Source organism: Haemorhous mexicanus, chromosome 10 (assembly GCF_027477595.1).
Source record: "Haemorhous mexicanus isolate bHaeMex1 chromosome 10, bHaeMex1.pri, whole genome shotgun sequence".
NCBI lineage: Eukaryota > Metazoa > Chordata > Aves > Passeriformes > Fringillidae > Haemorhous > Haemorhous mexicanus.
This window is the reverse complement of record NC_082350.1, coordinates 26,225,932-26,237,513: the sequence shown is the minus strand read 5'-3', so window position 1 is coordinate 26,237,513 and position 11,582 is coordinate 26,225,932. Positions and strand designations below refer to the sequence as shown.

General features: G+C 54.1%; 1 protein-coding gene across 1 annotated transcript; it reads right to left on the bottom strand.

Annotated features, from left to right (window-relative positions):
* Positions 1 to 220: 220 nt before the first annotated feature.
* On the bottom strand, positions 221 to 11,083 carry GPR87 (G protein-coupled receptor 87). The gene is made up of 3 exons (XM_059855931.1): positions 10,869 to 11,083; positions 2,020 to 2,152; positions 221 to 1,314 (listed from the first exon to the last, which is right to left on the bottom strand). The coding sequence occupies exons 2-3, from the start codon at positions 2,051 to 2,053 to the stop codon at positions 293 to 295; spliced, it is 1,056 nt and encodes a 351-aa protein (XP_059711914.1). The 5' UTR covers positions 2,054 to 2,152; positions 10,869 to 11,083; the 3' UTR covers positions 221 to 292.
* Between the last annotated feature and the right edge of the window lie 499 nt (positions 11,084 to 11,582).

Below are 11,582 nucleotides of genomic sequence, written 5' to 3'. Positions count from 1 at the left end.
ACCAGCCAGCCTGCCCACCCACCAAAACACCCCCAGCCCCACGGAGGGGTGGCTTCTAAACCACCCAGCCCTCACCAGCCAGCCTGCCCACCCACCAAAACACTCCCAGCCCCTGGAGTGAGCCTGACCCCCGCAGGGATGGGATTTGAGGCGGATGCTGGTGAGCTGACACAGGAAAGCTGAACGTGTCTGCACATCCCTTAGTGAGCTTCCGTGGTCAGACACTTGGAGACATTTTATTTACATGATATACAAGCAGCCTCACAGGCCAGCAGAGTCTCTGTGGGTGCCTTCAGACGTCGGTGTACTCGTGGTAGATGCGCACCTCTGACCTCCTGACGCTCTGGAGGGACCTGATGCTCTCGCTCCTGGTTCTCATGTTGGATTTCCTGAACAGCCTTCGTGAGAATGATCGACACATGAAAAAATAAATGATTGGGTCCAGACAGACGTTGCATGCGGACAGGAACAGGGTCATTTCCTTACAATAATACAAGATTCTATGTGCAGAGTCATCTAAAATTTTGTCCAGATGACTAAAAGTGAAGGGTATTCGGCACAAATGGTAGGGCAAAAAGCAGGTGAAAAACACAGCCACGACAACCCTGATGCTCTGGTTGTGCTTCCTCTTTCGGCTGGAGGAGCTGATGAACTGTTTGCTGGATTTATAGATGTACCTGGAAATGGCAATGTAGCAGCCTATCAGCACTATCAGCACCACCACGAACATGCAGGTGTTGATGTAGATTACAGCTGAGTGCCACTTGACTCCCAGGGGAGACTTCAGCTTCAGGCAGTCATCCACGTTCCTCCTGGTGGGGTAGCCGTTGGTGAGGATCAGGTTTGGCAGCGCCAGGAACGCCATCACCACCCAGACGCAGGCCGACAGCACCTTGGTGAAGGTGATGCTGTACATCCTGGAGTCTCCAAAGGGCTTCACCACCTTCAGGTAGCGGTCGATGCTGATGAGGCCCAGGAAGACGATGGTGGTGTACATGTTGGCGTAGAAGAGCACCGTGCTGTAGCGGCACAGGAAGGAGTTGAAGTGCCACGGCCCCAGCCGCGAGTCCTGGATGATCTTGAACGGGAACGTCAGCGTCATGAGCAGGTCTGCCACCACAATGTTCTTGAGGTAAAAGATGAAGCTGGTCTTGTTCCTGATGTGGAAGAAGATCCAGACGGCCAGGCCGTTGAGCAGGAGGCTGGCCAGGAAGATGACGAGGTAGAGCACGGGCAGCACGATGGTGGTGAACTCGTCCTGCGCCGCCGAGCTGCCGTTGGGCCAGCTGCTGTTCTCGGGGCTGGGGCGGCTGTCTGCGGGACACAGGGGGCAAGGGTGAAGCTTCGTGGTGCTTCAGGGATGGGCCAAGTGAGGGAAACAATGGTAAAGCTTCATGGTGCTTCAGGGATGGGCCAAGTGAGGGAAACAACAGCTAAACCTTCGTGGTGCTTTAGGGATGGGGCAAGTGAGGGAAACAATGGTAAAGCTTCATGGTGCTTTAGGGATGGGGCAAGTGAGGGAAACAACAGGTAAAGCTTCATGGTGCTTTACAGACAGGGCCACTCTGGAACTGCCCTCTCTGGGCAGTCTGAGGCTGCCTGGGTGAACCATAAATCAGAGCCGCCAAAGCTCTTGGCTTTCTTGACAGTGTGTGACTTGTGAGCTGAGATGTTTGTCATGGGACGGGGCTCTGGAGAGACTCCTCAGGCCTATCAAAATGTGAATTTAAACTTAGTTTACTTAAATGTACTTAAAAGTCACAGTCTCTGGGGGATTTTAAGATTTCATATGTAAATGTTTGTGAAAAACGTATAAACTGTGCCATGAAATGTCAGAATGTTTTGTTTCATGTTGTGTGTGCTCTGACCTTGTCTGGTGAGGCAAAGCAGGCTGGCAGTGGGGCAGGCTGGGCAGTGCTCAGACAGCCCGTGCTGCAGTGACTGATTGCTTTCAAATGTTGGTAGGAACTGACAGTAATAAACACTAATCAATCACCCATATTTCCATTGTTATTTTACCTGGCAGTTTTCCATAGGACAAATTGTACCCCATCCTTTGTGTTGCTGTGGGTTTTCAGCTGAAATGCTCTTCAGGAGTCCCACTGACAGCTGTGGGTCTGGGATGCAGCAGGGCCTGTGCCAGGATGATGTTCTGGGGAAAAAAAATCCAAATTAAAACCAAAGGAAAATAGAAGAGCCCATCTTCTGGTCTCCTGCATGGAGAGGAGCCCTGTGAAAGGAGCTGCCTCTGGAATTCCCAGTGAGAGCTGGCTGAGGACTGGGTACTGCACAGTGGTTGTGCTGTCAGGTCCTCATTGCCCTCTTCTTGCTCATTTCAGTGACAGATGACTGTGAGTATTTTATATCATCACTCACTTCTTGAAGTAAAAAAGTTTTATCAGTAATTATGAGATCAGTGTGTATAATTTCATAGTGTATTCCCCAAATTGGGGTGGAAATGACAAGTTCCTGTTCCTTTTTCATAGAAACTGGCACACAAGAAACACTGAAACCTGCAGAAACCCATTAATGCCAGGATGGCCTCACGATGTTTGACATTGCTCAAAGGGATTTTGCCAATACCAGTTTGTAAGGCTGGGCTCCAAATTGTTCTTTCCTCAGTCAGTATGGAAATGCAGTAACTTTTCTGGGATTCATGTTTTGTTTACAAGTTTTGATAGGAAAACTGGCAAAATGGTTCAGATCTCACCAATTCCACAGGACCTGACTGCTCTCATGGGAAGGAAGAGAGGATGGGATCCTGCAGCCATTTTGCAGATCAGAACCTGTTTTGGGTGCATCCCCATGTAGGAACTGTATTGTGTGGCACTAGATGGCACCAAAGCAAGTAATGGTGTGTGAAAGCATCTGCAAAAACCTTTAATTTGGGTATTTTGGCCTTTTTATCAGTCTGGCTTCTTGGCTGGCACTGTTTGCTGTGACAGTGAGGAGGCTGTCGAAGGTGTTGCAGGTATTTTGTTCTCTGTGTGTCTGAGCAGCAGTAATCCATCATGTTTTGCTGTTGTTGAGGATTTGCAGCTCTCTTTTCTGCCCAGGAGGCAGAGATCAAAAGAGTACATGATTTTATGGAAAGATGCATATCTAACTCCTTATGTAAATAAGGTGCTTATTTCCCTGCTTTTTGGAGTTTCTTTTAAGTCTGCATAATTCCTGGCCCCTGGAAAACTCCCTGTTCTCAGGCTGTGCAGGCAAGTGCCCTACCAAACCCTCAGTCCAGACGTCAGGGCGGTGCTGGATGTGCTGCCTGGGTTGGAGGCAGAGCTGAGGGGGCTGCCGTGTCCCCTGCTGTAACCCCGGGAATGCTGCAGCATTCCTGGGGCTGGGGATGCTCTGTGTGCCCTGGCTGCACACAGCTGGTGTGACTCTGGTGTCCCCACGGCCGTTCCTGCCGTGGCTCCCACGCAGCCCTGCTGGGCCCTGCCCAGGTGGAGCCCTGCCCGTGTCCCTGCTCAGGGAAGGTGGGACCACCCTGGGATTGCCCCTGGAACCCATCCTGGGAGCCAAGTGCTGGTGTGCAGGCCAAGCCTCTCTGTGCCTTCTTGTTCCTGATGGTTTTGATGTTAGAATGTGTTCCAAAATTATCTCAACAAACTGTGGTTGGAAAAAGAAAGCAGCAAATGCCTCACCAGTGTAACCTGTGCCAGCTGAGCTTTGGGCCCAGCACACCTGAGCTCAGCAGAGGCTCTGGTGTCTGCAGGGTGGAGGAGAGAGGCTACACCTGCAACTGCTTGCCCTCCTCACACACCAAAGGCTCTCCTGCAGCTCAGAGCTTTAAAGGCTTCACCAAACGGGGCTGTGCAGAGCTGTGGAGCAGTGCTGGTGTGATGGTCCTGCTGCAGAGCTGTTGTGTGACAGAAGGGATGCACAGCCATGGTCCTGCTGCAGAGCTGTTGTGTGATGGAAGGGATGCACAGCCATGGTCCTGCTGCACAGAGCTGGCTGTGTGATGGAAGGGATGCAGAGCTGTTGTGTGATGGAAGGGATGCACAGCCATGGTCCTGCTGCACAGAGCTGGCTGTGTGATGGAAGGGATGCAGGGCCATGGTCCTGCTGCACAGAGCTGGCTGTGTGACAGAAGGGATGCACAGCCATGGTCCTGCTGCACAGAGCTGGCTGTGTGACAGAAGGGATGCACAGCCATGGTCCTGCTGCACAGAGCTGGCTGTGTGATGGAAGGTGGAATGCACAGCCATGGTCCTGCTGCACAGAGCTGGCTGTGTGATGGAAGGGATGCAGGGCCATGGTCCTGCTGCACAGAGCTGGCTGTGTGATGGAAGGGATGCAGAGCTGTTGTGTGATGGAAGGTGGAATGCAGGGCCATGGTCCTGCTCAGACTCAGCAGTCCAAAGGTGTTTCCAGAGTTTCCTACCAAAGTCTGTCAGGCTGAGGGGTGCAGTGGTGGGCAGAGCACTGAGAGCAGTGTGGCTTCATTATTTACCTGTTGGGGTAGGTGATGAAGTGTAGAGCTGGGGTACCTGTACACTGCAGCTTCATCCTTTCCAACAAAGCCTGCCATATTGCAGATTCCAGGAGTAGGAACACATTTATTATATGGAGAATTCACTCTGTTTGTGTTTTATTGCAACAGGAGATAAAGACTGTGCTCTCTTTAAAGAGTATTTTAGGGTATTTTGTAGATGCTGGCTGACTGCATACTGCAGTTGTGGATTTTTTACTTGTCTGACTACAGTATTTTCATGCTCAGCAGAGCTGCCTTTCCTCTCCTTGCCCAGTTTTCTGGACACTTTACTCACCAATTTTATCCTAAGCAGCTGTCTCAGTCTGCTATACAAATATATTCTGCTTTGAAGATGCACTAGAAGCTGCTTCTTTATCCAGGCAGCTTTGTGAAGCAGAATACATTTTACTTCTTGTAGCTTCTGTACTTTGTCTGTGGTTGATGAGATAATCTCTTGCTGCTCATGTGGACAGACTGGTTTATGTGCATGACTGATGTAACCTCATAGAAGAAATGAAATAATAGGCTGCATGGCAGCCTTCAGTGTCAGGTGGATAGGGAATGACTGCAGAGTTTTTCTAGTGACTAAGGCTTTAAGTTACCTTCCTTAAAGAAATTTTACACCCTCAAATCTAATCTTTTTTCATCTTATTTAAAACTTTAGAATCAGAAAACTCTCTTTGTGACCTAGACCAGCTATTCTAGGCCATGGGGCTGCAGAGCCTTAAGTAATGTGTTTTATTGGAGCCCATAACGTGTTGATGTCTGCCTTCTGCTGCATTCATCACCATAAGGGTGGGTAAATGACAGGGTTGATGCAGCAGTAGACAGGTGAGGCAGATATTAAATCTGCTCTAGGCTGGCTGCAATGCTCTTCTTTCCTCTGCCCATCAGAACCAAATCACAGAGTTGTTTGTGAAGATGTAGGGGAAAAAGCACTGGTGCAGGGTAAGAGCTTGTGTGCATGAAGCTGCTGCAGGCAGCCACGAGCCTGTGCCACTGCTCTCAGTGTCACCCCACACCTGTCCTGTGTCCCCTGAGCCTGCTCCCTGAGCAAGCCTCCATGCTCTGGTGTGCCCTGCCTGCATCTCTTTCTTTGTCTGAGTGCTGTCTCCTGCTCACTACAAGCCTGGTCCCATGGCACTGCCACCTTTCCCTTCCTTGGAGGCTTCTGTCAAAAATGGTCCAGCTCCCTTTTGGTGGAGGAGATGTTAATGTGCTGGTAATGCACAGTGGAACAACCTGAAATTCCTGTTTGAATCGCTGCCTACCTCGGTGAGTTGCCCTTTTTGCTGTCTTGGGCTTTGCACACTCTAATTGTTCTGGTGTTTTTGTAGCCAGCACCAGCAGGAGTGGGGTGGGAGCTCCTGGGGTCCCCCAGACCCTGAGCAGTGCTGGAGCCCCCAGTACCCCGTGCTGCTGGCTGAGCAGGGGGGTGTCAGACCCAAACAGGTCCCTCCTCAGCTGGGAGAGGGTGAGAGCAGCCCCGTGTCCCCTGTGCCCCCATCCTGGCACTGAGGCCACCGTGGGCTGGCTCCAAGTGCCAGCAACCCTGCCCCAGCCAGGAAGGACTGGGGAATAACTGTCCCAGCCGTGGCTCATGCTGCCCCTCTTCTTAGTCCTACCAGAAATAGGAACCTGCATCTGCTCAGAAAGCTGCCCCAGCATCTGGCACAGCACCCCTTCTGTGTTTCAGGTTCCTCCTTGGGCTTCCCCTCGTGTCCAGCCCAGCTCTCCTCCCACATGTCCAGGAGCAGCATCCTGCCCAGGGAAGCTGCTGTGCAGCTGGCTTCCCTCTGTCTTCGGCTGCAGGCTCCAGGATCCTGGCCCTGCCCTGCCCTGTCTGTCTGTCCTCAGGACAGACAGGAAGGGCAGTGGTCAGGGTGCACCCCTGCCTGGGCCCTGAGCTGGCATCCAGGTGGGGATGCCCATGGGACAGCCCTCCCTGGCTCTGTGCTGGGACTCGCTGCTGGCAGGGACCAGTGTCCCCTGCTCGCTCTGTCCAATGTCACCTGTGGCCTGCAGAGCCCCCACACAGGCACTGACAGCGTGGGGCAGCGCTCCTCTGGGACAGCTGGCACTGCCTCGGGTGGCCCCGGGGGGCCGGCTGTGTCCGGGGGTGCCGGCTGTGCCCCGGGGGGCCGGCTGTGCCCCGGGGGGCCGGCTGTGCCCCGGGGGGCCGGCTGTGCCCCGGGGGGCTGGCTGTGACAGGCCTGGCTGTGCCAGGGCTGGTTGTGCCTGGCTGTGCCAGGGGTGCCCGTGCCTGGCTGTGCCTGTGCCTGGCTGTGCCCAGGGTGGCTGTGCCACCTCTGAGGGTCATGGCAAGCTACAGCTGCACAGCTCCTGAGGGCTGCAGTGGCTTTTGCATGAAGCTGAGAGCTCTGCCCACAGAAGTGGCATCACCTGGGCAGCAGGTGAGCAGCTGCTCTTGGTGCAAGAGAAGCTGGGTTGCAATTGCTGGCTGCTTTTTAGAGGGGATAAAAAAGAGAGAGCTCAACACAGCAGTTGGCAAAGCTGGGCTAATGAATGTTTTCTCAGTAAGGCAGCCTCTAATTAGCAAGGAGGAAAGGAACTCAGGAATATTTCCTTTGCTCCCTTCTAGAAGATGCTGCTGGCTGTGGCTGCACAAACTGCTGGCAGCGGGAGCAGCCTGGGCCCTGCAGAGAGGTTTTCCTTGGGCCCCACCCAGGGTTCTCCCCGCGAGGTGCAGCCCCCGAGCACGACCACGGGCAGGGCAGGGCCCAGAGCTCCTGTGCAGGTGAGAGGGGGCCCTTGGCACTGCTGCAGAGCCAGGTGCCACGCTGGCAGTGCCGTGGCACGGGTGACATGTGCCTGTGCCCTGTCACTGGTGTCACACACCTCTGCCCTGTCACTGGTGCCTCTGCCCTGTCACTGGTGCCGCAGCTGCCATGGGGGAGCTGTGGCTGCCACACTCTGCAGTCCACCAGCAAAGGCCACGGCTGGGGTGGCTAGGCCTGAGTCAGTGTTTTACTGAAAAGTTCAGCTTTTAGGTTTGCTTATTTGTACTGCGCAGTGAAAAACATTAAGTAAAAATTTCAAAATGACACTTAAAAAAGAATCCAGATGTCTGGGGCACAAACACAGAAATGCAGATGTGTAATTGGTAGCATTGCACCTTCATCTGTTGGACCTGTGTCTGTTGTGCCTCTATCACATCCCTCAAGGGCCACTGTGAGAGAATATCTTGGGAAACAAAAATGACTATTGGTATGCATGCATAGCCAGTGCCATTTCAGTCTTTCAGTAACTCCAGTCTAACTTTCAGGCATTTTTCTTTGTGCTGAAGCAATTTCTGTTGATATTTTTGTATGCAATCCTAATTTCCATCACAGAAGCACTGAGAAATCCTTGTGTGCCTGCTTCTCTGTGCTCCAGTCCATCCTGCTGCCACACTGTGCTCTGTTTGCTGCTTGCAGCAGCACCACTGCTTCAAAGAGGAAGGAAAAGGACACGGGGATTTCAGGGAGAAGTCCAGCCTGGGGCAAGGCTGTTCTTTCATGCACAGCCTGGGGAGTTCTGCTGGCCCTGGGCAGGGCATCAGGCAGAGCTGAGAGCTGCTGCTCCTCCTGCCACCCAGCTCTGGGCTCCTTCCACAGTGGCAGTGCCTGCTGCTGCAGGAGGGTGACACAGGCTGATGCAAGTGCAGTTTGTGCTGCTCAGCATCAGCTCTCCCTTTGGCATGCCACCGACATTTTCTTGAGGAAGAGCCAGAAGCAGTGGTTGCTGCAGTACCGTGTGTGAGGTTCATTGTTGGTCAGAAATGGAAACCCAACTTCTGATCATTGACAGCGCAATGTTTGAGTTCATTTAGGATGTTATGTATTGTCTTCTGTTGGAAAGGATTAATGTTGAAATGTAGGAATGGATCTTGCCTCCTTCCTCTCGAGTTCTCCTGGCAGCCCTGGGGCTGGTGTCTGCTGCAGCCTGGGCTCCTGTGGAGCTGACAGCTGTGCAGAGGGTCTGGAGCTCAGGGTGTGTGTCAGGAGTGTTTTCACCCAGCCCCACACTGGTGATAAGACCGCACAATTCGGGTTCAGGGCTGCAGTCAGAGCACAGGGGGCTTGCCTGGCTTCTGCTGGTGCTCAGTGATCAAAGAGGAGGTTCTTGAGCTTTGCTTTGAGCCTGGCTTCTGCTGGTGCTCAGTGATCAAAGAGGAGGTTCTTGAGCTTTGCTTTGGGCCTGGCTTCTGCTGGTGCTCAGTGATCAAAGAGGAGGGTCTTCCTGAGCTTTGCTTTGGGAAGGCGAGCAAGGGACTGGTCACCAGGTGAGGAGAAGGAGGATTCCCAATGCCTGGTTCCTGTCCTGTCTCCTCCAGGGCTCTGTGCCGGGGGGAGTGGAAGGAGCCTGTGGTCTCTGAAGTGCTGCTGTGGTGTGGAGCAGTCCGGGTGGAGCCTCGCTGCCCTGTGCCTGTGCTCCTGTCCCGTGTGGCCGTGCTGCCCCTGGATGTCCCCAGCGTGTGTGGGGCCAGGGGAGTGCCCGGGGTCGGGCTCTGGAGCCCGGCAGGGTGCTGCAGTGAGCCTGGGCTCTGTGTGCGCGCCTGGGCTCTGTGTGCGCGCCTGGGCTCTGTGTGCGCGCCTGGGCTCTGTGTGCGCGCCTGGGCTCTGTGTGATGCGTGTGCCCGGGCTGCGTGTGCCCGGGCTGTGTGTGATGCGTGTGCCCGGGCTGTGTGTGCCCGGGCAGTGCGTGATGCGTGTGCCCGGGCTGTGTGTGATGCGTGTGCCCGGGCTGTGTGTGCCCGGGCTGTGTGTGATGCGTGTGCCCGGGCTGTGTGTGCCCGGGCAGTGCGTGATGTGTGTGCCAGGCAGTGTGTGCCCGGGCTGTGTGTGATGAGTGTGCCCGGGCAGTGTGTGATGTGTGTGCCCGGGCTGTGTGTGCCCGGGCTGTGTGTGATGTGTGTGCCCGGGCTGTGTGTGATGAGTGTGCCCGGGCTGTGTGTGCCCGGGCTGTGTGTGATGTGTGTGCCAGGCAGTGTGTGCCCGGGCTGTGTGTGATGCGTGTGCCCGGGCTGTGTGTGATGCGTGTGCCCGGGCTGTGTGCGCCCGGGCTGTGTGCGATGTGTGTGCCCGGGCTGTGTGTGATGTGTGTGCCCGAGCTGTGTGTGATGTGTGTGCCGGGCTGGGCTCCGCGGTCCCTCCCTGCCCCGGGGCTCCGCCAGCCCGGGAGGGAGCGGGGCTGGGACACGGGGCTGAGCTGGGACAGCCCTGAGCAGCTGGCCAGGAGGAGGGCTCGCGGCTGATGCTGCCGAAATGTGCTGTTTTTCTCTCCCAGCCCCAGTGCAAGCACACGGTGTCTATGCGGGAGATGCCCGCACACCCTCCAGCCCATGTCCCCATGTCCCCTCCGGCAGTCCCTCTGTCGGGGCTGTCCCCGGTGCTGCCCTGCCTCCTCCCCGTGGACTGGGGAGGAAGGAGAGGCTCTGCCGGTGCCTCGGGGCTGCTGGCCCACCCAAAGAAGGAGAGCAGGGGAAGCTTCTCCTAACCAGAAAAGTGCTGGTGGCTTCCATGCTCAGGGCCAGTGCCTGCGCGTGAATTGGCAATATCAGCCAAAGGTTGCCTGGGTTTCCTGGTTTCCCTTTCTACAGAGGGCTGCAGAATTCTTTGAAAAGATGGAGAGAAGTGTGAAGTGCTGCCAGTTTCCAGATGGAGCCCACAGGAGTGGCTGCAGGCCCCACAGTGCACAAAGAAGCGATTTTTAACAAACCCTCGAATCGCGCTGCTGCTCCCTGTGCTCCGTAATCGAGAACAACCCTTCCAGTATGAAATCTCCTTAAAAGACAGAGGTTTTTGCAAGCACCTCAGATATTTCCCAAGCTGTGAGACTCATCAGATCTAGTCTGCTCATTCAGAGCTATGTGGTTTTTCCAGTGAACCTGACAAGTTTTAACATGACTTGGACGAAGTACGAAGGAAGAGAACATTTATTCTCTTCATATAGTGAAGAGAGCTCAAGTTTGCTTTCCTGTACTGAAAGAGGTGAAAGGGAATATAGTACAAACCCTTTGGAAGCAAATTCAGGTACTGTAGTTACTGAATCTTACTTTATATGAGTTAAGCTCTGTCAGGAAGCGAGTTACTGAAACAATGGACCCACCTGCACTTCGAGTGGCATCTTAGAAGGAAGGATTAATAGAAACCGAACTTTTTTTGCTGCCATAATACTATGTATGAGTGAATAAAAGGCTGGAAAAGGCATGCTATCATGAGAACATTTCACACTTTGAATTGATCCGACATTCAGTTCATGGTTCCAAGTCAGTTTTTCATCAACTATATCTGAATTCCTGTTTTTTCAGCCAAGGGTGAGAAAGCGCTAGCAGATTCACTGAACAACTTATCGAATGCTTTTCGGATGATCAGAGCTCACTTACCTGTCACCATCGTCGCCTTGCGCGCCCGGAGCTGCATCCCCGAAGTGCCTCAGACTCCTGCAGAACGCATCCTGGAGCTACAGCGGGCAGGAGAGTGTTTCCTGGGAGAGGGCAGCTGAACCAGCCATGGCTGCCAGGAGGATTTTTGGGCTTCCGATGGCTTTTTTTGGGGGGATACCTGATCAGAGAGTCAAAATTCCCCTGGCCAGGAGCAACTGGAGCAACTGGCTCTCTCATTCCTGGGAGTGACTCACCTGCCAGGGTAGGTGAGAGCGCTCCGCTCACTTCCTGGCTCCGGCGCAGCTGGGGCGCCCGGGACGCAGACAGTGATTCACCTGGGAGGTGGGTTCGTGCTGGGGAAGGCTGCAGAGCCTGCAGGGCGCTCGCTGCTGCCCTGCCTCTGCCTCCCGGGGCACGCCGTGCCTCTGGATTTAATGTCAGCCTGAAAAATCCGGTGCTGGATAGATGAAAATATCTACTAATCAAGCTTATCTTGTCAATTATTAATTTGATTATATTTAGATGGCCTTTAGTGTTGTGCTTTGAACAGATCCTTCCTTCCAAATAACATGCAGGATGGAAGTGGAACTCCAGGTCTGTCACTCAGTGTTGCAGGTAAAATGAGTGTCTGTGTCCTGCCATGGTGCTCCTCAGTGGGCCGAGCCCACTGCCCCACAGCCCTGCCCTCAGTGGTCCTGGCTGTACACATGTTTA

Excerpts from the sequence above, each read along its gene's own strand:
- GPR87 (XM_059855931.1), bottom strand. The coding sequence starts at position 2,053 with ATGGGGTACAATTTGTCCTATGGAAAACTGCCAG. Across the intron at positions 1,315-2,019 it reads GTCCTATGGAAAACTGCCAG|ACAGCCGCCCCAGCCCCGAG; the intron begins GTAAAATAACAA and ends TGTGTCCCGCAG.